At 42.4% G+C, this 26,921-nt stretch overlaps 1 protein-coding gene across 3 annotated transcripts in view; it reads right to left on the bottom strand.

The window, feature by feature from the left end:
• Window positions 1–26,921, bottom strand: part of FLT3 (fms related receptor tyrosine kinase 3) — a 147,627-nt gene that overhangs the window by 65,024 nt on the left and 55,682 nt on the right. Inside the window, exon 1 of one of the 3 annotated variants that reach the window (XM_023588787.3) lies at window positions 26,078–26,169. The exons of 1 other annotated variant lie outside the window; for it this stretch is intronic. In XM_023588787.3, coding sequence (XP_023444555.2) covers window positions 26,078–26,120 — 43 coding nt within the window. In that variant the 5' untranslated portion in view covers window positions 26,121–26,169. Of the gene's footprint in view, window positions 1–25,110; window positions 25,177–26,077; window positions 26,170–26,921 lie in introns of those variants that run through there. One more of the 3 variants, XM_023588786.3, reaches the window with a different exon arrangement.

Genomic DNA, 26,921 nt, shown 5'->3' with positions numbered 1-26,921 from the left:
TGTTTCTCTGTTCTGTAGGAATTTTATCTCCCTCTGATATGTAGGTAGGGAAGGTTTCCATTTCCCTTTACTCCCATCTCTATGTGGTTTCTTTATCTAACCTGTGGGGAAGTGCCGTGCCCTTACACACGTAGGCTTATGGGGGATGGGGTTAGCCTTTCCCCATTGCATATCAGGGGAAATTGAGCTACAGCTTGTTAATTATTGCAAACCTCTAACACATATAATAGCACATTTGAGGAGACAGAAGCAAGCATTGGTGAGCTTGAAGAAATGGCCTCTGAAAGTGAACATACAAAAGAACAGATGAAGAAAAGAATGCAAAAAGTTGAACAAGGTTTCAGGGAACTAAATGACAGCAGAAGGCATGCAAACATATGTGTCATGGGTGTCCCAAAAGGAGAAGAGAAAGGAAAAGGTACAGAAGGAATATTTGAAGAAATAATGGTAGAAAAGTTCCCAAGCCTATTGAAGGACATAGATATCCATGTCCAAGAAGCACAATGTACTCCCATCCGGAAAAAAATCCAAATAGACCAACTCTGAGACACATACTCATCAGAATGTCAAATGCCAAATACAAAGAATGAATTCTGAGAACAGCAAGAAAAAATCAGTGCATAACATTAAGGGATACCCAATAAGATTAAGTGCTGATTTCTCACCAGAGACCATGGAGGCAAGAAGACAGTGGTCTGATAATTTAAGATACTAAAAGAGAAAAACTTCCAGCCAAGAATCTTATATCCAGCAAGATTGTCTTTCAAAAATGAGGGTGAGATAAACAGAAACTGAGAGAATTTCTAACCAAGAGACCATATTTTCAGGAAATAGTAAAGGGTATGCTAGAGTCTGGAAAGAAAAGACAGGAGATAGAGGCCTGGAAGAGAGTCTAGAAATGAAGATTATATCAACAAAAGTAACTAAAAGTATCAAAAGAGTGGTGAAAATAAAATATGACAGATAAAACTCAAATAGAAATAAACTTACCCAATGATGTAAAGCATTTGTATTCAGAAAACTGCAACTCAATGTTAAAAGAAATTAAAAAAGCCCTAAGTAATAATTTTTAAAAAGTCCTAAATAACTGGAAGAACATTCCATGCTCATGGATTAGAAGACTAAAAATCATTAAGATGTCAATTCTACTCAAATTGATATAAAGATTCAATGCAATCTTGATAAAAATTCCACCAACATTAAAGAAAATATTGAAAACATGATCACCAAATTTATCTGGAAGGTAAGGGGTCCTGAGTAGCCGGAAACATCATAAAAAGGAAACGCGAACCCTCATCTCCAGCCTTTAAATCATATTACCCAACTATAGTGGTAGAAACAGCATGGTACTAGCCTAAAGCAGACACAATAGACCAATGGAACCAAATTTATGGTTCAGAAACGGACCCTCACATGTATGGTCAAGTGATTTTTTTACTAACCTGTCAAACTTACACAGCTTGGGCAGAACAATCCATTCAACAAATGGTGCTGAAAGAATTGGATATCCATAGCCAAAAGAAGGAATGAGGACCCCTATCTCACACCTTATCCAAAAATTAACTCAAAATGGATCAAAATCTGAAAAATAAAAGCAAGAACCATAAAACTTCTAGAAGAAATTGTAGGAAAATATTTTCAAGACCTGGTGGTAAGTGGTGGATTCTTAAAGGAGTTAAGAGGAGGACTGAGTAGACTTCTGACATTTAATGTACATAGAAGTTTTAATTAGCTTTACTGTAAAAGTGTGGAAATGTATAGAGTGGATGGTAACACACAGTGAGTAACAGCTAGTTTATAAATAGGGATGTGACTGAAAATGGTAGTCTAGGTATGTAAATGCCAATTGACAGAATGTTAGAGAATAATCTAGGAACTGAATAGCACAGTAAACCAAGAGGTGGATGAGAATTGTGGTTGATGGTACAGATGCTAGAGTGTCCTTTGTGAGCTAGAGCAAATGTACATCACTACTGCAGGGTGTTGGGAGTGTGGAGAAGCATGGGAAAAATACAGCTGGAGTGACCTATGGGCTGTGGTTAGCAGTAATGATATAATATTCTTAAATCTATGCGAAAGATGTACTGTGTTGATAATGAGGCAGTATGGAAAATGTGAGCCAAATGTACACTATGGACATGGTAACAATCAGATGATTTATCTTATCTGTAGCAAATGTTCCACCACATGTGGTATGTTGATGGAGGGGTGTTATTTGGGAATTCTGCATATGGGCACGATTGTTTTATAAGTTTACAACTTCTGTCATAAAAAATATATTTTAAAATAATAATAGGGTGGGTTGGGGAAAAACACACCAAATGTAAGATAAGGACTATGGTTAGTAGTAAGATTTTGACAATATTCTTTCATAATTTGTAACAAATATCTCATGACAATGCAAGGTGTTGGTGGAGGGTGGATGTACCCTGTATGATGATACGCATGCTTGCTTTGTAAGTTCACAACTTTAACTATGTACTTAATTGTTTATGTATTTTAATATATAAATGATATAAAGGTAATAATAAGGGTTGGTTGGGGGAAAATACTTTGGCTAGTAGTAATATTTTGACAATGCTCTTTAATCATTAGTTAAAAAGGCTTAACAACAATGCAAGTATTGGTGGTAGGGTGAGTTATGAGAGTCCTGTATGACGTTACATATGTTTGTTTTATAAGTTCATAATTATTATTATACACTTATTATGTGTGTTTATGTATAAGTGATATACTTCAATAAATTAATTTTTTTTTAAATGGTAGGAAAAGCTCATGCTGCCCTTCCTGGCCCCTCTGCTGCCCCATAACCAGTATGGTGTGGGACCACCCTGCGCTCATATTGTGGGCCCCTGGCCCTGTTCAACAGGGAGCAGGATAACTTCTATGCACATACTAGAATGCCTATATGTCACTGCCAATCTATGGGGTGGCAGTATGAAAGACTGAACCAGAAAAGTCATCCCTAGCTTGCCCTTCCAGAACTTCCCATGCAGACCGAAACACCTAGAGGCACCTAAGGCTGTTTAAGAAACAATTAAATCAAGCCTGAGGGAAAGGATTACCTGCTTTAAGTCATGCAATAGAGCACATGGGGGCGGGGGAGCCTATTCAAATACCTAATAAATGAGGGAATTCCTAAAACAATGAGCAAGTACAAGCCTAGGACAAGACACAGACTCAGAAAAGACAAAGGACACTGCACTTCACATTCATTCAGGCTGAAGTTCTTGATAGGAAGGCTAAACTCTGAAGGAAAGGGCCAGCCAAGTTGCAAAGACTGTGAAAGGTATTTTTTGTACTGGTTTGTGTGTTTATGCTGGCTCCTGGCACTCAGGGAAATCTCTATCATATTTCTAGCTGGATACAAACTCAAGGAACAGACCTCTCAAAGACTAAATCCCAGAGCTAAAACTTTTAAGATGTACAGTGTGTAGGGGTTGTGGGAAGATGGTGGAGTAGGGAGCTCCAGGACTCAGTCCTTCCATGAAGATAACTATTAAGCAGGAAGGAAGTGTTTGAAACAGCTATCTCAAAACTCTGGAGGCCAGAAGAACACCGTATAGCTTGAGACAATGATAGGAGAATGAAAACTATGAAGGCAAATAGCCTGGGACAAAGGCTTACTGGCTTAAAAAAACAGGAAAGGGAGGTCTGTTCCTGGGAAACAGAGGGAATATCCAAACTCTTGTAAATAGAGAAAGTCCAAAACAACTAATAAGCAAAAGCACAGGACAAGAAAGAAGCCTAGGGAAAAAAACAGGGAAAACCCCGTACACTGCATTTCCCTTGGGGAAACCTTCCAGATGAATGCTGAAGCTCAAGAAAATCTCTGTCTTATCACCAGTTGGTTACAAAACCAAGAAATAGAAATCTCAAGGAATAAATCCCAGAGTTAATATTTTAAACAATTAAAATATACAATGTACAGGGGAACGGATATGGCTCAATCAGTTAGGTGCCTGCTTCCCACATGGGAGGTCCCAGGTTCAGTTCCCAGTGCCTCCTGAAGAAACAAAAGACAAACAATGAACAATCAAATGAATAAATCACCTCAGGGAGCCAATGTGGCTCAGTTGTTGAGTGCCGGCCTCCCACTTATGAGGTCCCAGTTTCAATCCCCGGTCTCTGTACTTCACAAAAATACACACCCACAGTGTCCTTTAAAAGAGTACAAGACAAACAAACAGGTGATCGTCCACCCAAAAGGAAGAGGATAGAAATCCAGAAAACACCAATGAAGGGGACAAGAATTTACGTGGACATACTGAGCAAAGCCTTTAAAGAATGATATTAAAAATGCTCAAGGAGCAGAGTCAGAGAGACAGATAAAGCAGATACAACCCCCAGATATTGGTTCCTTTGAGGGCTAAAGAGACCCATGGGAGTTATGGTCATGGCCGATGGGGTTAACTACCAGGGCAGATGGCCCCTCTTTGGAAATGGTGTTTATGTGTGATGAATCTGGACTCAGATGGGATCTCCCTTCATAAGACTTTCATGCTAATGTGCTGGAGGTGCAGTTAATGTTGGGGTTTAAGATATATTTAGGGGATTTGAATCTCTGGACTGACAATGTGATAGCCAGATCCTGAGCCTCAACAGACTCCAGCACCTACAATCTGATTTATTGGACTTACCACACTCAGCTAAGATGGAGGTGAAGAAGGACAACCACCACACCATGGAGCCTAGAGTGATTACAACTGAAAATGGGAGGATTGCATCCAGCATCCAGGTGGAATCTGAGCCTCCTCTTGACATAAAGGTGCAATGGACACAACCAAACCAGTGTCCACATAGAAGAGGTGGCATTGGATTGGGAAAAGTGGACATAATGGACAAAGGGTATGGGGAAAGGCAGGAAGAGATGAGAGGTGGAGGCGTCTTCGGGACATGGAGCTGCCCTGGATGGTGCTTCAGAGGTAATCACCGGACATTGTAAATCCTCACAGGGCCTACATGATGGAATAGAGGAGAGTATGGGCCATGATGTGAACCAATGTATATGAGGTGCAGAGGTGCCCAAAGATGTACTTACCAAATCCAATGGAAGTGTCAGGATGATGGGAACGAGTGTTGTTGGGGGGGGGGAGAGGGGGGGTGGGGGGGTGGGGTTGAATGGGACCTCACATATATATTTTTAATGTAATATTATTACAAAGTCAATAAAAAAAAAATTAAAAAAAAAAAAAAAATAAAATAAAATAAAAATTACAACACATTTAAAAAAAAAAAAAAAAAAAAAAAAAAAAAAAAAAAATGCTCAAGGACATGATGGAAAATACAGAGAAAGAAGTCAAGGGTATCAGGAAAACAATGAATGAATGAAAGTCTTAGTAAAGAGATAGAAATTTTAAAAGGAACCAAACAGAAGTATTGGTATTAAAGACCAAAATAGCTAAACTGAAAAATATGCTCAGGAGGGTTTCAAGAGCAGATTGGAGTTGGCAGAAGAAAGAATCATCAGTGAACTTGAAGAAAAGACACTTACTTGAAAGGAATCAGGCTGAGAAGCAGAAAGAAAAAGGAATATTAAAAAAGAAAATTGCCTAAGACATCTCTAAGACACTATCAAGAGCACCAATATATGCATTACTGGAGTCCAGAAGGAAAAGAAAGAAAGGGGAGGAAGGAATAGTTGAAGGAAAAATGACAGAGAACTTCGCAAACTTAGCAAAAGACATGAATATCCACATCCACAAAGCCCAGAGAACACCAAACTGGACAAACATGAAGAAAAAAAACCACCCTGTCATATATTGATTACATTATTGAATGCAAAGGACAAGGAGAGTGTTCTGAACGCTGAACGAGAAAAGCAACATGTTACCTACAAGGGAGTCCTATAATTAGATTGAGTGCCAATTTCTCATCAGAAACCATGGAATCAAGGCAGTGCATTGAAATACAGTGCTGAAAGAAAAAGCTATCAAGGGAGAGTTTCTTTTAAGAATGAGGGAGAGATTAATACATTCTCAAATAAACAAAAGCTGAGGATATGGGTACCTCTTGTATTTTTTAATGTAACATTTTTTGTGATCTATGTATCTTTTTTTAAAAAAGACAATAAAAAATGCACTAAAAAAAAAAAAGAGCTGAGGAAGTTTATCACCACTAGACCTGCCCTAGGAGCAATACTAAAGAGGGCTCTTCAGAATGAAAGAAAAGGACACTAGACAGTGTTTCAAAGCAGCACAAAGAAACAAAGACCAAGGTAAAAGTAAGCATTTGGGTAATTATTTTTAAAGTGCGAGTATTATTGTATTGTATTGTTTGGTACATAACTCCACTTCTTACATCTACAAGTGCTAAAATGCAAATGCACGAAAAGCAGTGATAATTATAAGTCTTTGGATATACACTGTACAAAGATATAAATGGCAACAGGTAAAAAAAATGGTGGAGGAACAGGGGGCATAGGAAAAGTATATGTGCATGCTATTGAAGTTTAAGTTGGTATCAAACCAAATAGAACTGTCATATATTTAGGATGTTAAAATTTAACTACATGGTAACCACAAAGAAAATAAATGAAAAGTATACCCAGATAGACACTCAATATGGTACAAAACAAAACAAAATATAAAAGTAAGCATTAACGGAAGTGAAGGACAAAAAGAAAAAAAAAACGTATAAAACTTACAAAAGCTAGATAGCAAAATGGAAGAAGAAAGTTCTGTATGATCAGTGGTGACTTTAAATGGAAATGGAGGAAGTGGATGTGGCTCAAGCAGCTGGGCACCCACCTACCACATGGGAGGTCCCAGGTTCAGTTCCTGGTACCTTCTAAAGAAAATGAGCAAGAAGGCAAGTTGATGCAACAGGATGGTGCAACAGGATGATGCAGGATAATGCAATGAAGAGACACAGTGAGGAAAGAGAATGAGACACACAATAAGCAGGGAGCGGAGGTGGCTCAAGTGAATGGTGCCTTCCTCCCACATGGGAGTTCCTGGGTTTGGTTCCTGGTTCCTCCTAAAAAGAAGATGAACAGAGAGCAGACCATGAGTGCAAAAAGTGGGAGGGGAGATAAATAAATAATAAATCTTTTTTTTTTTAAACATAAATGGATTAAACTCTCCATTTAAACATAAATGGATTAAAGCAGAGATAAGCAGGATGGAAAAAAAGCATGATCCAACTAGACACTGTTTGCAAGAGACTCACCTTAAATTCAGATACAAGAAGGTTGAAGTAAAAGGGTGGAAAAAACATATAGCATGCAAATATTGACAAATTAGAAGGTAGAAATGGATGATTCTATATTAATAGTAGAAGACTTTAATACACCATTCTCGAAAATGGATAGATCATCTAGTCAGAAGATCAATAAGAAAGTACAAGACTTAATGATACTCTATAGCAACTAGACCTAACGTGCATATATAGAACACTTCACCCAACAAAAACAGACTATGCATTCTTTTCAACTATACATGGATCATATTCCAGGATAGACCACTTGAAGGGATGAATTCTGTCTCACCAGATAAAACTGAAAGGGAGTGCCCTAAGGTATTTAGCTTGCAAAAGACTTCTAATTCTTCTCCTTACTCACCCACACCACCCATCTTCTCTTCAAGATCTATAACTAGACTAAATCACAAGCCTCCAAAGGTGAAGTACAAAATGTGACTCTAAAAGAACGGCATGAATTTCCAATTTATGTAGACAAGAAATCAAGGGAATATATGTGGGAATGGATATTAAGAGTATGAGATAATGGTGGAAGGAATATAAAGTTGGATAAGGCTGAATTTATTGATATGGGCCCACTAAGCAGAGATTCTAGATTCAGTGTTGTAGCTCCAGGGTTAGAAAAGGTTCTAACACACTAAGTCTCTCATTTCATTGCCTTTCCTCTTTCTCCCCCATCTTCCTTCCCTCAACCAGAGCACCAAGCACCATATTTACTCTAATTTTTGTTTTGTCTATTTTGTCTTTTATGATTAGGCAGTGGTGGAAGTGCACATTTATTTGCATAGATAAATAAAAGACTCACCTGTTTCTGGGGGGAAAAAAAAAGAAAGAAAGGGCTCTAACAGTTTGTTCTCATGGCTGGCTGAAATGAACCAGAAGATAGCCTACAATGCTGAGGCCAAGATACCTGATTTAGGAAGTGGACTTGGCCCAGTGGTTAGGGCGTCCGTCTACCACATGGGAGGTCCATGGTTCAAACCCCGGGCCTCCTTGACTCTTGTGGAGCTGGCCCATGCTCAGCACTGATGTGCGCAAGGAGTGCCCTGTCACTCAGGGGTGTCCCCTGCGTAGGGGAGTCCTATGCACAAGGAGTGCGCCCCATAAGAAGAGCCGCCCAGCGTGAAAGAAAAGTGCAGCCTGCCCAGTAATGGCACCTCACACACAGAGAGCTGACACAACAAGCTGACGCAACAAAAAGAAACACAGATTCCCAGTGCCGCTGATAAGGATAGAAGCGGTCATAGAAGAACACCCAGTTAATTGGGGGTTGGGGGGAAGGGGAGAGAAATAAATAAAAAATAAATCTTAAAAAAAAAAAAAAGATACCTGATTTACCCTGGTATAATGTAGAGTGGGGCATCCAAAAGCTTAGTGAGATTGGATTGCTAGAATGGACTCACCATTAAAGACCTGCCCACCCAGCCCAGGAATGTCCAGAGAACACACCTTTTACCATTACTGTGAGGAATAAATTTGTAAGACTAACTCCATCTTCCCTGAAGAACTCTGTGGTTGCTCTTCTCTGTAGGTCAGATATTAATATGAGAGCTGCTGTCATGAAACTAGAACCCTTACACTATGGAATGGTCAGATCCCAGGCTGACAGGAGCCAAGCAGCAGCACTTAATCACCAAAGACAAGGTGGGCATGGCTACCACAGTGACAGGCAGATCCACAGCAGGACTCCAGAGTGTGAGTCACATAGACATATGGTATTGGCTAATAGATCACCAAATAACTAGAAGTAAAATAGATGGGTAGTCCACTAACTTCCTACTTGATCTGTATAAGCAGAAGAGTTCTAGGTCAAGTGAACAAAACCCTAACTTGAAATACAGAAACAGAAGTCCCTTCACCAATTCCCAGACTTGAGACAGTTTACAGACCCAGAGCTCTGAATGAGCAGAAGGCCAGGTCCCTTTGGGGAAGGATTCTGTTACACTGCCAAAAATTTACACTGCCAAAAATTTATACTATTATTCTTCCTCCAGCTTTCCCTAAAGAGACCTATGGCCTTTTACCAAGGTAACTTTGCATTGGGGAAAAGGAAATGATAAGACATTTTGGGGATTATTAGACACTGCCTCAAAAGTGACATTAATTTGAGGAGACCCAAAATGTCACTGTGGTCCACCAGAATAGAGGCTTATGAAGGTCAAGTGATCAATGGAGTTTTAGCTCAGGTCCATGTCCCTGACCCTTTCTGTGATTATTTCCTCAGTTCCAGAATGTATAATTGTAACAGAGTTATTCAGTAACTGGCAGAATCCCTACAACGGATCCCTGACTTGTGGAGTGAGAGCTATTATGGTAGGAAAGGCCAAGCGGAAGCCACTAGAACTGCCCCTATCTAGCAAAAATAGTAAAAAATGGCAAATCAAAAGCAATAGCAGATTCCTGGTGGGATTGCAGAGATCAGTGCCACCATCAAGGATTTGAAGAATGCAAGGGTGGTGATTCCCACCACATCCCCATTCAAGTCTCCTATTTGGCCTGTGCAGAAAAAAGATGGATCTTGGAGGATGACAGTGGATTATTGTAAACTTAACCAGATGGTGACTCAAATTGCAGCTGCTGTTTCAGATGTGGTATCATTGCTTGAGCAAATCAATACATCACTGATAACTGGAATGCAGCTATTGAGCTGGCAAATGCTTTTTTTTCACTTGCCATTAGTAAGGACCACCAGAAACAATTTGCTTTCAGCTGGCAAGGCCAGCAATATACCTTTACTGTCCTGTTTCAGGGGTGTATCAACTGTACAGCCTTATGTCATAATACTGTCCTCAGGGACCTAGATCATCTCTCCCTCCCACAAGACATCACAGTGATCCATTATATTGATGATATCATGTTAATTGGTTCTAGTGAGCAAGAAGTAGCAATTACTATAGACTTATTGGTAAGGCATTTGTGTGAGAAAGGGTGGGAGATAAATTTTTTTAAAATACAGGGGCCTTCCACTGTGGTGAAATTTCTAGGTATCCAGTGGTATGAGGCATGTTGAGATATCCCTCCCAAAGTGAAGGATAAGCTGCTGCATCTGGACCCACCTATGACCAAAAAAGAGGCATAACACTTCATTGGTCTCTTTGGATTTTGGAGATAACACAGCCCTCACTGGAGTGTGCTATTCTGGCCCATTTACCAAGTGAGCAGAAAAGTTGCTAGTTTTGATTGGGAATTAGAACAAGAGGAGGCTCTGGGACAAGTCCAGGCTGCTGTGCAAGCTGCACTGCCACTTGGGCCATATGAAACAGTAGATCTAATAGTGCTAGAAGTGTCAGTGGCAAACAGAGATGCTGTCTGGAGCCTTTTGGCAGGCCCTATAGAAGAATCATAGCACAGACCCTTAGGATTTGGAGCAAACCCTGCCATCCTCTATAGATAACTACTCTCTTTTTGAGAAACAGCTTTTGGCCTCCTACTGGTTCAGTAGAGACTGAACGCTCAACCATAGGTCACCAAGTTACCATGGGACCTGAGTTACCTAGCAGGAGCTGGGTATTGTCTAACCCACCAAACCATAAAACTGGGCATGCACAGCAGCACTCCATCTAAAAGTGGAAGTGGTATATATGATAGGGCTTGAGTGGGTCCTGAAGGTACAAGGTACATGAGGAAGTGGCCCAAATGCCCATGGTTACCACTCCTGCCACATTATCTTCTCTTTCCCAGCCCAAAGATATGGCCTCTTGGGGAATTCCTTACCATTAGTTGACTGAGGAAGAGAAAACTCGGGCCTGGTATACAGATGGTCCTGCACAATATGCAGGTACCAGCAGAGAGTGGATAGCTGCAGCACTACAGTCCCTTTCTGGGATGTCCTTGATGGACAGTGGTGAGGGGACATCCTCCCAGTGGGCAGAACTTCAGCAGTGCTTCTGGTTGTTCATTTTGCTTATATGGAGAAATGGCTGGAGGTGCGCTTGTACACTGACTCATGGGCTGTTGCCAATGCTTTGGCTATGGTCAGGGACTTGGAAGGACCATGATTGAAAACTAGGAGACAAAGAGGTCTGGGGAAGAGGTATGTGGATGGAATTTTTTGAGTAGGCAAAAAATGTGAAAATATTTGTGTCCCATGTGAATGTTCACCAGAGAGTGACTTCAGCAGAGGAAGATTTTAATAATCAAATGGATAAGTTGACCTGTTCTGTGGATTGCAGTCAGCCTCTTTCCCTAGCCACTCCCATCATTGCCCAATGAGTTCATGAAAAAAGTGGCCATGGTGGTAGGGATGGAGGTTATGCATGGGCCAGCAACATAGACTTCCCCTCATCAAGGCTGACTTGGCTACAGCCACTGCTGAGTGCCCCATCTCCCAGCAGCAGATATGGCACTGCTGGGAGATGGGGTACTCAGCTCCTGATATGGCACCATTCCCCAAGGCGATCAGCCTGCTACCTAGGAAAGTTGATTACACTGGACCACTTCCACCATGGAAGGGGCAGCAATTTGTTCTAACTGGAATAGACACATACTCTGGATATGGGTTTCCCTTCTCTGCATGCAATGCTTCTTCCAAAACTACCATCCGTGGACTTACCAAAAGTCTTATCCACAGTCATGGTATTCCATACAGCATTGCTTCTGATCAAAGAACCCACTTCGCAGCAAATGATGTGCAGGAATGGGCACATCCTCATGGAATTCACTGATCTTAATATGTTCCTCATCATCCTGAAGCAGCTGGATTGACAGAACGGTGGAATGGCCTTTTGAAGACTCAATTGCAGTATCAACTAGGTGGCGATACCTTGCAGGGCTAGGGCAGTGTTATCCAGGAGGCTGCATATGCTCTAAATCAGCATTCACTTTATGGTGCTATTTCTCCCATAGTCAAGATTCATGGGTCCAGGAATCAAGGGGTGGAAATAGGAGTGATACCACTCATTATTACCCCTAGTGATCCACTAGGCAAATTTTTGCTTCTTGTCTCTGCAACCTTAAGCTCTGCTGGTCTACTTCAAAAGGAGAAGTGCCTCCACCAGAAGACACAACAATGATTCGATTGAACTAGAAGTTAAGACTGCCACCGGACCACTTTGTGTTCCTCATGCCACTGTATCAACAGGCAACGAAGGGAATTACTCCACTGGCTGGGGTGATTGATCCTGACTATCAAGGGGAAATAGGACTGCACCTACACAATGGATGTAAAGAAAAGTTTGCCTGGAATACAGGAGATCCCCAAGGGCATCTCTTAGTGGTGCCCTATAATTAAAGTCAATGGAAAATTGCAACAACCCAATCCAGTTAGGACTAATAATGGCTCAGAACATTCAGGAATGAAAGTTTGCACCAGGCAAAGAACCATAGCCAGCTGAGGTGCTTACTGAGAGTAAAGGGCACATGGAATGGTTAGTGGAAGAAGGTAGTGATAAATATAAATTTTCTACCACATTACCAGTTACAAAATTGAGGTCTGTAATGGTCGTGAAGATTTCTTCCTTGTTTTATGTATGTATATATACATAAAATGAATATCTTTGTTTTCTTCCCTAACCTTTCCCTTTATCATATGACATAAGTTGTATTAGTCTCATGTCATAGTACTTAAGGATGTTGAGTTTAAGAGCGAAAGCTACCCAAGGACTTGCACCCTATTCTGGAGGGATTTAGTGTGCTTCTGGTTGTATGCAGGTCACTTTTATATCTATCTATCTATCTGTTATTATTTTTATTTAAAGACTAAGTATGGTTTAAGGTGATGTGTATGGCTGCCAAGTTGACAAAGGATGGACCGTGTAGCAATTTGATATGGCTATGAATTCCAAAAATAGATATTGGATTATGTTTGTAATCTGGTCTGTACCTGGGCATGATTAAGTTATGATTAGGGCTCTGATTGGGCCACAACATTAGGGCATTGAGTCCCCACCCCTTAGTGTGGGTGGGGACTCACAGATAAAAGTCATGGCAAAGGACAAAGTTGAGGGTTTTTGATGTTGGAGTTTGATGCTGAAGCCTTAAGCTGGAACCCTGGGAAGCAAGCTCACAGTGGAAGAAGCAGCCAGCCCCAGGAAGAGAGGAACCCTGAGCCCAGGAAGAAGCAAGCCCTGGGAAGAAAGGAACCTTGAACCCAGAGAGAAGCAAGACTATGGAAGGGAGGAACCCAGGACACCTGAACCCTTGCGCCTTCAGCAATCATCTTGCTCCAACACATGAAAATAGACTTTGGTGAGGGAAGTAACTTATGGTTTATGGCCTGGTATCTGTAAGCTCCTACCCCAAATAAATACCCTTTATAAAAACTAACCAAGGGAAGCGGATTTGGCTCAATGGATAGAGCGTCTGCCTACCACATGGAGGTCCAAGGTTCAAACCCAGGGTCTCCTGACTTGTGTGATGAGCTGGCCCACATGCAGTGCTGATGTGTGCAAGGAGTGCCCTGTCATGCTGGGGTGTCCACCATGTAGGGGAGTCCCATGCACAAGGAGTGTGCCCCGTAAGGAGAGCCGCCCAGCGCAAAAAAAAGTGTAGCCTGCCCCAGAGTGGTGCCACACACACGGAGAGCTGATGCAGCAAGATGACGCAACAAAAAAGAGACACAGATTGCTGGTGCCGCTGACAAGAATACAAGTAGACACAGAAGAACACACAGTGAATGGACACAGAGAGCAGACAACTAGGCGGGGGGGTGGGGAAGGGTAGAGAAAAAAAATCTTTAAAAAAAAAATCCAACCAATTTCTGGTATTTTGCATCACCACCCCTTTGGCCGACTAATACAGACTGTGATGGCTAGGCTAATGTGTCATATTGGCCAGGTAATGGTGCCCATTTGTTTGGTCAAGCAAGCACTGGGCTAATTTTAATACAAGGGCATTTCATGGACTTAAATCACCAGTGAGTTGACTGCAAAGACGGCCAGTTACATCCATGATCAACCATAGAGAATGGCATCAGCAATGAGTGATGTCTCATCCAATCAGTTAATGGTTTTAAAAGGGGAAGTGATTTCAGCATTTAGAGACAGAATTCCCATCTCTACTTCAGACATCCAGTATCTCCTGGGAACTCATCAAGGACCTTCATTGGAGCCCCTGGTTTGCATCCTGACCTTTGGAATATGGACTTGTGCATCCCCTCATTCACATGAGACAATTTTATAACATCTTATACTATTTACAGTTATCTCCTGTCAGTTCTGTTTCCCTAGAGAACCCTGACTAATATACACACAAACATCCTACATCGACTCAAAAAGAAATAGAAGATCTCAACAAACCAACTACTAGTAAAGAGATTGAATCAGTCATCAAAAAAGAAAAGCCCAGGATCAGGTGGCTTCATAGGGGAATTCTCCCGAGCATTTCAAAACTTAACTCCAATTCAGCTCAAACTCTTTCAAAAATTGAAGATGAGGGAACACTCCCTAATTCATTCTACAAGGCCAACATCACCACATACCAAAACCAGATAAAGATACTGCAAGAAAAGAAAACTACAAACCAACATCTCTTATGAATATAGATGCAAAAATTCCCAATAAAATACTAGTAAACCAAGTCCAAGAGCATATTAATAGAATTATACACCGTGATCAAGTGGGATTTATCCCTGTTATGCAATTTTGATTCAACATAAGAAAATCAATTAACGTAATACACCTCATTAACAGAATGAAGGAAAAAAGCCACCAGATTGTATCAATTGATGCAGAAAAGGCATTTGAGGCGGCGGACTTGGCCCAGTGGTTAGGGCGTCCGTCTACCACATGGGAGGTCCGCGGTTCAAACCCTGGGCCTCCTTGACCCGTGTGGAGCTGGCCCATGCGCAGTGCTGATGCGCGCAAGGAGTGCCCTGCCACGCAGGGGTGTCCCCGTGTAGGGGAGCCCCACGCGCAAGGAGTGTGCCCCATAAGGAGAGCTGCCCAGCGTGAAAGAAAGTGCAGCCTGCCCAGGAATGGCACCACACACATGGAGAGCTGACACAACAAGATGATGCAACAAAAAAAAAAGAAACACAGATCCCCGTGCCGCTGACGACAACAGAAGCAGACAAAGAAGATGCAGCAAATAGACACAGAGAACAGACAACCGGGGTGGGGGCGGGGCAAGGGGAGAGAAATAAATAAATAAATAAATATTTTTAAAAAAGAAAGAAAGAAAAGGCATTTGATATAATCCAGCATCCATTCACGATTAAAACACTTAGAAATGTAGAACTAGAAACAATCTCCCTCAACATGATAAAGGGCAAAAATGAAAAGTCTACAGCTAATGTTCTACTTAATGGTGAATGACTGAAAGCTTTCCCTCTAAGATCGAGAACAAGACAAGGATGCCCACTGTCACCACTGTTACTCAACATTGTATTGGAAGTTGTTGACAGAGCGATTAGGCAAGAAAAAGACATAAAAGAATTAGGCATCCAAATCAGAAAGTAAGAAGTAAAACTTTCCTTATTTGCAGATGATATGATACTATACACATAAAATCCTAAAAATTTCACAACAAAACTCTGACAGATACTAAATGAATTCAGCAAAGGGCAGGGTACAAGATTAACACCCTAAAATCAATAGTATTTATATATGCAAGCAATGAACAATTGGAAGAAGAAATCAAGAAAAAAAATTCCATTCACAGTAGCAGCTAAAAGAATCAAATATCTAGGAATAAATCTAACCAAGGATGTAAAGGACCTGCACACAGAAAACTATAAAACACTGCTAAAATAAATCAAAGAAGACATAAAATAAATTGAAGGATTAAAAGACTAAATATCATTAAGATATCAATATTACCCAAAGCAGTTTATAGATTTAATGTAATTCCAATCAAAATTCTAACAACCTTCTTTGCAGAAATGGAAAAGCCAATTAACAGATTTACATGGAAGCATAAGAGGCTCTGAGTAGCTAAAGCCTTCTTGAAAATGAAGAATGAAGTTGGAGGACTCACACTTCCCAATCTCAAAAGTTATTATAAAGCCACAGTAACCAAAACAGCATGGTACTGGCATAAGGACAGACACATAAACCAATGGAATCAAATTGAGAGCTCAGAAATCAATCCTCACATTTACGGCCAACTGATTTTTGACAAGGTAGAAAACACCATTCAAAGAGGGGGAAAGCCTTCAAAAAATGATGCTGGAACTGGATCTCCATTTGCAAAAAAAAAAAAAAGGAGGACCCCTACCACACAGCATAAACAAAAATCAACTCAAATGAATCAAAGACCTAAATATAAGAGCTAGAACTATCAAATTCCTAGAAGAAAAAGTAGGAAGCAGTTTCATGACCTTGTGTTAGACAATGGTTTCTTAGACTATTCCCAAAGCACTAGAAACAAAAGAAAAAAATAAATGAAATCTCATCAAAATTATAAACCTTTGTGCTTCAAAGGACTTTATCATGAAAGTAAAGCTGCAACTTACACAATGGGAGAAAGTATTAGGAAACCATATATTTGATAAAGGTTTCATATCCAGAACATATGAAGATATCATTCCACTTAACAACAAAAAGACAAAAAACCCAATTTTAAAAACGGGCAAAGGATGTGAACAGACATCACTCCAAAGAAGATACACAAATGGCCAGAAAGCACATGAAAAGATGCTCAAAATCAAATCACAAGCACAATGAGATACCATTTCACACCCATTAGATGCCTGCTATTTAGAAAACAGAAAACAGTAAGTGTTGGAGAGGATGTGGAGAAATAGGAACACTTATTCATTGCTGGTGACAATCTGAAATGGGTAGCCACTGTGCAAGACAGTTGGGTAGTTCCTCAGAATGCTAAGTATAGGGCTACCATATGACCAGGCATACCATTATTAGGTACATAACCAGAAGAACTGAAAGCAGGGTCTTGAACAAATATTTGCACCCCGATGTTCATAGTGATACTGTTCACAGTTGCCAAAAGATGGAAGCATCACTCTACCAATGAACGGATAAACAAAATGTGGTACATACATTCAGTAGAATATTACTCAGCTGTAAATAGGAATGAAGACTTGATGCATGCGACAACATGAATGAACCTTGAAGACATCATGTTGTATGAAATAAGTCAGACACAAAAGGACAAATTTGAAACAATTAAAATAAGTGAGCTCATAGATTCGGAACCTAGAACACAGGTTTGCCATGGGACAGGGTGGAGGTAAGGAATGGAAAGTTAAGGCTTAAAATGTACATAGTTCCTATTTGGTATAGGAATGGTGGAAATGTTTTGGTAATGGATGGTGGTCATGATAGCACAGCAATGTGAATGCAATTAATAGCACTGAAACATATACATCTGAATATAGTTAAAAGGGGAAATGTTAGATTGTATATACAATATCAGAATAAAAAATTTAAAAACAAGCAAACATGGAACTACACTACACAAACAGTGAGCCCTAAGTTAAACCATGGCCTTTAATTAATAGTACAATTATTAAAATGTGCTACCATCAATTGTAACAAATGTTCCACACCAATGCAAGGTGTTGGTGGTGGGTTGGTATGATATGAGAATCCTGTACTTTATTCATGACTGTTCTGTAAACCCACAATTTCTCTAAAAAATAAAAAAAATGTAAGGGTGCAACAGAATAGTAAAAGACAAACAAAGAAAGAGTAAATGATGGCCTATCAAAAGGAATATGATTAAAATCTCGAAACCATCAACAAAGAAAAACAGACTTTGGACATGAGTGAAAAAGACTTTTAAAAAATGATCCTCCAAATATTTAAGGAGATAAAGGAAAACACAGAGAAAGAACTAAAGAATATCCTGAAAACAGAGAATGAACAGTATGAGAATCTGAACAAAAAGATGGAAATTTTTTAAAGGAATCAAACAGAAATACTGAAATTGAAGACCACATAATTGAATTGAAAAATTCCCTAGAGGGTTTCAGCAGCAGATTGGAGTGGAAAGAATGAATTAGTGAACTTGAAGATAAAACTATTTAAATGACTCAGGCTGAGGAGCAGAAAGAAAAAAACCATTTTAAAAAGCAAAAAAGGGGGGGGTGGGAAACAAACAGGGTCTAAGAGGCCTGTGGGACACCATCAAGTACACCTATATAAGCATTATTGCAGTCCCCATAGGAGATGAAAAAGAGCAAAGGGCAGAAGGAACATTCAAAGAAATAATTGCAAAACACTTTCCAAATTTAAAGACACATGCACATATACACTCAAGAAACTCAATGAACCTAAACAGGATAAACTCAAAAAGAACCACACACCAATACCTAGTAATCAAACTGTCAAATGATAACAACAAGAAGAAAGTTCTGAAAGCTGCAAGAGCAAAGCAATATAATATGTACAAGGGAGTCCCGATAATATTAAGTGCTGATTTCTTATCAGACACCATGAAGGCAAGAGGGCAATAGAACAAAATATTTAAAGTGTTGAAAGAAAAAAAAATTGTCAACCAATTGCCAACCAGTGGCAAGACTGGTTTTCAAATATCAGGGAGAGGCTAAGACATTTCCAGATAAAGAAAAACTGAGGGAATTTGTCACCATTAGACCTGCCCTGTAAGCAATATTAAATGGAGTCCTTCAGGTGGGAAGGGAAGGACACTAGATAAAGCAAATCAAGTGGCACAAAGAAATAAAGGCCTCCAGTAAAGAAAACCATACGGGTAATTACAAATGCCAGTAATTTTGTATTGTATTGTTCTGTATGTAAGTTCACTTACTACTTCTTTTAGGTTCTAAACTGTGACTGCATAAAAAGTAATGATAAATCTATGGTTTTGGAAAAATAATGTATTAAGTTATATTTTGGAACAAGCGCAACAAAAAGGTGAGGGGATGGATGGGGTACATGAACAGTGTCTATGTAAATTATTGAAGTTAAGTTGGGACCTAATCAAACACGATGATTATAGAATTGGGAAAGACGGAAAAGCAAAATGGCAGAAAAGAATCCTGCATGATCAGGAGTTACCATGAATGTAAATGGATTTTTTCAAAAATTGTATGTTTCCACTTATATGAAATACCTAGAACAAGCAATTCATAGAGACAGAGAGTAGATTAGAGGTTACCAGTAACTGCGAAGAGGAAGGAATAGGGAGTTATTACTTAATGAGAACAATCTGTTTGGGATAATGAAAAAGTTTTGGAAATGGACAGATGGTTGAAGAACATTGTGATTGTAATTAATGCCATTGAATTGTATACTTAAAATGGCTAAAATGACAAATTTATGCTACATATATATATTTTTGAATATTTTTTAAAAAGATTTATTTATTTCTCTCCCCACCCCCTACCCCGGTTGTCTGTTCTCTCTGTCTATTGGCTGCGTCTTCTTCTTTGTCCGCTTCTGTTGTTGTCAGCGACATGGGAATCTGTGTTTCTTTTTGTTGCCTCAACTTGTTGTGTCAGCTCTCCATGTGAGCAGCGCCATTCTTAGGCAGGCTATACTTTCATTCACGCTGGGCGGCTCTCCTTACAGGGTGCACTCCTTGCACGTGGGGCTCCCCTACGCAGGGGACACCCCTGCTTGGCAGGGCACTCCTTGCGCACATCAGCACTGTGAATGGGCCAGCCCCACACAGGTCAAGGTGGCCCGGGGTTTGAACCGCGGACCTCCCATGTGGTAGACAGATGCCCTAACCACTGGGCGAAGTCCACTTCCCGAAGATTTATTTTTATTAACTCCCTCCTCCTCCATTTGCTGTGCGTTCTTCTGTGTCTGCTTGTATTCTCATTAGGCAGCTCTGGGAACCAATCCTGGGACCTTTCAGAATGGGACAGAGGTGATTACTCTCTTGTGCCACCTCAACTCCCTGTTATGCTATGTCTTCATTTTTTCTCCTCTGTGTCTTGTGTCATCTTGCTGCGCCAGCTCTCTGCATTGGCCGGCACTCCTGCTCAGGCTGGCTTTCCTGCGCTGGGCAGCATTCCCATACAGGGCGGCACTCCTGCGTGGGGCAGCATTCCCACTTGGGCCGGCTCTGCATGGGCCAGCTTGCCCTCACTAGGAGGCCCTGGGCATCAAACCCTGGACCTCCTATATGGTAGACGGGAGCCCAATTGGTTGGGCCACATCCATTTCCCCATATATTTTACTATAATAAAAAAAACAAATAAAGCTATCCATTGAGCAGTCTTTAAACAATTCATGGAGTTATAACTTTCTAAGTTATAGTTTCTCTAATCCTAGTGGCTTTTACATTGTACTCTAGCAATTAAGAAATGGAATTATACTCCATGCTTCTTACCTCTTTACCTTTTCTTTGGTGTCCTATTTGTCTGGAATGTACTTTTTTTTTTAAGATTTATTTTTTTATTTCCCCTTGCCCCCTTGTTGTTTGTGCTTGCTGTCTGCTCTCTGTGTCCATTCACTGTGGGCTCTCCTCTGTGTCTTCTCAATTTTTCTTTCTTTTTTTTAAGATTTCTTTTTTATTTATTTCTCTCCCCTTCCCCCTCGCCCCCCCCCCCCCCCGCCCAGTTGTCTGCTTTCTGTGTCCATTTGCTGCGTGTTCTTCTGTGACCACTTCTATCCTTATCAGCAGCACCAGGAACCTGTGTTACTTTTTGTTGTGTCAGCTCTCCATGTGTATGGTGCCATTCTTGGTCAGGCTGCACTTTCTTTCATGCTGAGTGGCTCTCCTTACAGGGTGCATTCCTTGTGCGTGGGGCTCCCCTATGCAGGGGACACCCCTGCATGGCACGGCACTCCTTGCGCACATCAGCACTGCTCATGGACCTGTCTAGGTAAGAGTGTATGCATATTGCCATTACTGCACTGCGTTTTTTTCTTTTATGTTTATGGCCCTTTCCCACCCATACTCCCAGCATTAGACTGTGAGCTCTTTGTTGGCTGGAACCATGTACTATGCAGCATTTGCCTTAAGTCCTGGACAGAGACAATGCTGAAAAGTGCCCAGAGAAGGAAGGAAGGAAGGAGGGGGGGAGAGAAAAGAGAAAAGGGGAGGGGGAAGGAAAGAGGGAAAGGAAGGAAGGAGGGCAGCAAGGAAGGAAGGCAGGGAGGACAGAAGGAAAAGAAACCCTGTGATCGAAATCCTAATGACCTCTTCAGATTCACATCCCTCTTATTGCAAGCACCTAACAAGGAGTACAGCTGTGCTTTACAGGTATCACCTGATAAAGGAGTATGAGACCACTTACTTTTTTTTCAACAGATGAGGCAACTTAAGTGCAAAGAAATTCCCTGCCAGAGGAAAGAACATGTTTCCCAACTGTCTGGTTCGTCCCTGTGTATCTGTCAGCACTGCCTCCAGGAGCAGAACAGTGGGAAAACCGGAATTCAAATAGCAAACTATTTGAAGACTGACTCAACAAATATCTTATAATGGTTACCAAAACCACAATATTTTAAAGGAAAAGAAGGACAATATCCTGTTTTAGTGTAAACTGCAAATAATTCTATGGAAGATTCTTGACTACCAATTGACCTTATAATGACAGGAGTAAAAAGCAATATTTTTACTGTTTAACCTAATAAATAACAAGACTTCCTCTTTTAAGATCTTATGCAATTTCCCTAGCCACAAAAGAACACTCTGTGTGTACTTTATATTATTTTTAAATTTCCTTCTGATGTGTTGGTACCTAGAGAAGAGAAGTATATGATTCATATGATTACCAGTGGACTCCACAACAGTTTTAGCACATCAGGGCCACTGATTACGCAGCCACAGAAGGCATTAACCAGAGGTAATTAAAACCACCTAGGTATAAAGCTTAGTGATAGGAATGCCTTCAGCCATGTAACCATGGCTGCCTAAATGAGATGAGGCTAAACTTTGTTGGTCCTCGTGGAAAAAAATCTTAGGATCACAGCGTTGCCTGCTGAAACTCAAAAGCTCTCCCTAGACCAACCACCTTACTCTGAGATTCACAGAAGTTTGCTGTTTCCGAGTCAATGAAAGATAATCATTACCCACTCAGTAGCAAGACGAAGCTAAGAGAATTATTAAGCGGGTTAAGCTAAATTATCAGCACTTTAATTTCTCCTATCTACATTCTTACTCCTATTATCTTCAAGGTCCCTTTCCAAATCAATAAAAATCTTAAGATAGGATAGTTTTGAGATTAAGTTAAGGCACTCTCTGGTGGGTATGTGGCGAGTCAGCAAGATGAAATCTCCAACACTGAATGATAGAGTGCCTGTGACGCTGCTGTCTAGTTTCACTAGAAAAACAAGATGAGAGACACGCACAGAGAAACTTGACGACACTGATGAAGCAGCTTCTCAAGTGAGCAGGCATGTTCTGTGGGAGGAAGATGTAGCTCACGAATTTGTTCAAAGGGACTTTTAGAAAACTGCTTCTTCCCAAGACCTACAAGATAGCCATATTTATACTCTAGAAGAGTCCATTCATTTATTTTAAATGGAAGAGCAATTTCCTTCCACAAGCACTGAATACATTATATATCCATGCTTAACTAGGGCTTTGGGGGGAGGGGGGACAGTGACTTTAGATTTCTGTTGAGACCTGGGTGAAGCTTCCTTCATTGAAGCCCACTATTTTTTTTTAATTTGCAGATATTTAATGATCGTAATAACTGCAATGGAAGGTTTCCCTAACTAAAAGGAAGCTTCTTGCTACAGTGCTTTTCCTGGGGAAAAGCAATGACCACGCATTTCTTAAATAGAGTGGAATTAGCTATTTATATGTGTGTTTCCCATCCCCATCTCTTTCATCTTCGTACTTTTCAAGCCTAGCACGGCAACAGTTACTGAATAAAAGTTGGTTAAAATTTTTTATTCTTCCTCATGCTTGCGTCTTCACCATATTTGTTACATGAACTACTCTTTAGGGATACATGTAAGTCTTCCTCCCCCACATTCAATGTCTCATTACCTGATTGCTTCTCAGTTAAATAACAGGAGCACTCAAGAAAAAGATCTTCACTGCCAACTGAGTGCTTTTACAATGAAGAAAACAGATACATTCTTCAATGGAATGTATCTAAACCTGTGAGGATAAATGACTATCCATAGATGTAAAGGACCTAGGAAGAAATGAATAGCCAATCTATGTCTGCAGGGTGTAAAAATTAGAACTAGACTTTTAAAATTGTAGGAGATTTTCAAATCCAGTCACAGGTCTGGTGTCCCATTCAACCCCAAACAATCTTGGCATTGAATTCCTTCCCTCAACTTCTTCCTGAATCCCCTCCATTGGGCTAGCAATTCATAAGAAAGCAAATAAAGTAAAACAAACAACCAAGGTGAAGGATAGCTACTAAAATAGGTAATTCAGGTCTTTGAGTATGAACTTTCTGCTACTACTGAAAGACATAGTAGCATAGTTATTAAAATATTGAGGGGCGGCGGACTTGGCCCAGTGGTTAGGGCATCAGTCTACCACATGGGAGGTGCACGGTTCAAACCCCGGGCCTCCGTGACCTGTGTGGAGTTGGCCCATGCGCAGTGCTGATGCACGCAAGGAGTGCCCTGCCACGCAGGGGTGTCCCCTCGTAGGGGAGCCCCACGCGCAAGGAGTGTGCCCCATAAGGAGAGCCGCCCAGCGCGAAAGAAAGTGCAGACTGCCCAAGAATGGTGCCACACACACGGAGAGCTGACACAAGATGACGCAACAAAAAGAAACAAACACAGATTCCCATACCCCTGACAACGACAGAAGTGGGACAAAGAAGACGCAGCAAATAGACACAGAGAACAGACAACCCGGGGGGGGGGGGGATAAATAAATAAATCTTTAAAAATGAAAAAAAACATATTGAAATACTCCTCCGTCTGTCCAGTATCAGCACATAATGCAGATGAGGCCAGGGAGTGTAAACCCATGCTTCAAATGCCACTTAAACAGTGTCACCGTTACTAAAATTAGGGAAGCTTACAAGGGAAATGGGAATAGCGCCTCATAATTCAAGGAGTTAAAGCTTTTAAACATTCAAGAAAGTTCAGAAATAGAAAAAAACACACACAAAACATTCAAACATTTCCCACTAGTGGGAATGTGAATTGGTACAACCACTTTGGAAAACTATTTGACCCCGCGTTAAGAACGCCTGATCTAAATACCCCGGACAAGAGAATGGATAACTAAATTGTGTGGTATATGCATACTAAAGAATAGCACCCAGTAGTTAATAATAACAGTAAAAAAAAAAAACCACTGCTATGACAACAAAGTGGTTGAGTCTCAAAATCATGAAGTCAAACAAAGGCAGCTGGGCATGGAAGAGTTCACAATGATGGTTCCTCTTGCCTAAGAGCAAAAATAGGCAAACCTCAGATGGCGAGAGAGGTCAGAAGGTGGGGGCTCTGGGAGGGACTCTACCCTGGGTGGCGGGCATGGCCAGAATTTACCTACGGAAACGAAAAACGAATGGTAGTGCACTCTGAAGATTTGTGCAACATAGACTATATGCCAATTAGACCTCATTATAAAAATGTGGAAAGAGGTAAGAATTTCTGAGCTCCTTCCTAAATAAAAATGAATACAATGTATTTTAAAGAGTCGCAGGGCAGGGTCGTTATGCTTCTAGAAAGCCTTTGTATGCTGCTGAAAAATGCATACAAAACAGCAAGTTAATGACTTGATTTAGCAGACTCTGAAACTACAGTGTATTATACATTTTCAAATGACATATTTATCTACTAGTAAAGCTAACTCTTTTTAAAAAATTTCAAATCTTTGTTTTTTTCACTCTTTGCCCCCTCTCCATTACATTTCTTTTTATTTCTGAATTATTGGTATCAAAAGCTTTTGGAAATAATTCCCACGTGTCTAATATCAGAAATATTTTCTGTTTACCACAGAGCCTTCCTTGAAGTCATCACCACAGAATTTTAGAGCTGGGGGAGACTCAGCCGGGCTCCCCCGCCTGGAGAAGGAGGACACGGGGCCTGGGGGGTGGTGAGCCGGCCCCCACGGTGCTAGTCGGAGCCCCGAGGCTCCCGGGGACAGGAACTAGTTCTCCTTCACCCCCACCTGGAGTTCAGCCTCTCAGCTTTCCGCGTAGACAGCTGGAACCAACTGGCTCTGAAGGGAAGCTCGCGTGCTGAAAACGCTCTTCTGGCCACCAGGTTCTTCGGGAACAGGCCTCAGAGGTGAAAAGTGCCAGTCGAAAGCACAGCTAGGTTTTTTTGTTTTGTTTTTAATTATTTTCCCCCCATATAACCCACTCCCCACCCCCACACTCTAATATTTTTGTAAATTGTATTTTTTTTGAAGATATATACATCACATAAAAAAAGTTATATTAAAAAATATAAGAGGGTCCCGTATACCCCCCAACTCCCACCCCACTCCTCCCACACCAACGACCTCCCCCATCTGTGTGGCACACTCATCGCACTCGGTGAGCACATTTGGGGGCACTGCACAGCTAGTATTTTAATCTGTCAATTCTTAATTGCCCAGCATTCCCAAAGTGACTCTCGGCTGATGTCCCCGAAAGGGGTGGGGATGGGGGTGGTTCCTGAGGATGAATCTCTTCGGGGGAGAAAGCGGGCATATCGCCCATCCCAGGACTCCCCATAAATCAGAACAGCCAAAGAAGAGTCAAAGCGCCCCCCGGTCGTCCACCGAACCCCGGTGAAACCCGAAGGCGCCAACCTGGTGGGCCGCGCTCGCGCGGGGGCCCCGGGGAGGGGAGAGCGAGGCTCTGCCCCCAGGGCCCCGCGCAGCCAGCGTGCGCGCGGGGTCACCGCGGCCGGGGCCGGAGGCGGCCGGGAGCGAGAGGGTGGCGCGGGCCGGGAGGCCAGGGACGGAGGGCAAGTTCGGGGCGCCCGCGGGGAGCGCAAGAGGGGAGGGGCGGGAGCCGCTGGCAGGAGCGGCTCGTGGGAGGAGCGAGGGAGCGCGGAGGAGAGGCGCGCGCGGTGGGTGCCGCCGCCAGGGGTGGGCGCGGGAGCGGGAGCGGGAGCGGCGGCGCCCCGGGGCCGGCCGCGGTGCTTACCGAGCAGCGGGAGCCGCCCGCCGCGCCGCGCGCCCGCCCGCATGGCCTCCGCAGCTGCGGTCCCAGGCCGCCGCCGGCGCAGCCTGCGATGCCGCCCAGTCCGGCGCGTCCCGCGCTGCAGGTGGCTCGCCCGAGGATGCGCGTCACCGACCGCAGATTCCCTCGTAACTGGTGCAAAGTGGACGGGGGCGGGGAGGAGCCCTCTCCTCGCGGGCAGGACCGAGGTCGGAGCCGCGGAGGCCGGGCCGAGCCGGGGAGCCGGTGCCTGGCGCAGCGCTGCGGCCGGGCCCACGTGCTCGAGCTCGGCGGCGCCGGGGGCTCCCCGACTGCGGCGCGACCGCGCCCGCCGGGAAAGTTCCACGCGCTCCGCCGCTCCGGCCTCTGTCCAGTAACAGGCGTGTGGCACGCCCGGAATGAGCCGCCCGACTGCCCCCGGGCGTCCCCGAGCGCTCTCTTGCTGATCCCGGCGCGCGGGACCGCAGGGCGCCAGACACGGTCCTCTTTACGCACGGGGCTCCCGGGGCCCCGGGAAGGGCGCTCGACCCGCGCGGCCCAGGGGCGACTCTGGCCCGCGTCCAGCCGTGGGGTCTCGTGCCAGGCTCCCGAGATAGGAACTGTGGACTGGTTTTATTTGTGTCCCCCTTTAGCTCCTTGGATGCCGGGGACCCAGTCCGATCGAGAAAAACAGCCTCGGTTTCAATGTCAACCAAGGCAATTAATTAGTGAGATTAAAAAACAGCCTTCCAAACAAAACAGAGCAAAACGCACAGATGGTGCCTCCCAGGCTGAAATGGAGCATGTTTTGAATGATCTAGTCCGTAGTTCTTGTTCATCATATAGCATT

This window comes from Dasypus novemcinctus, chromosome 15 (assembly GCF_030445035.2).
Source record: "Dasypus novemcinctus isolate mDasNov1 chromosome 15, mDasNov1.1.hap2, whole genome shotgun sequence".
Lineage (NCBI taxonomy): Eukaryota > Metazoa > Chordata > Mammalia > Cingulata > Dasypodidae > Dasypus > Dasypus novemcinctus.
This window is presented reverse-complemented; position numbering and strand designations above follow the sequence as displayed.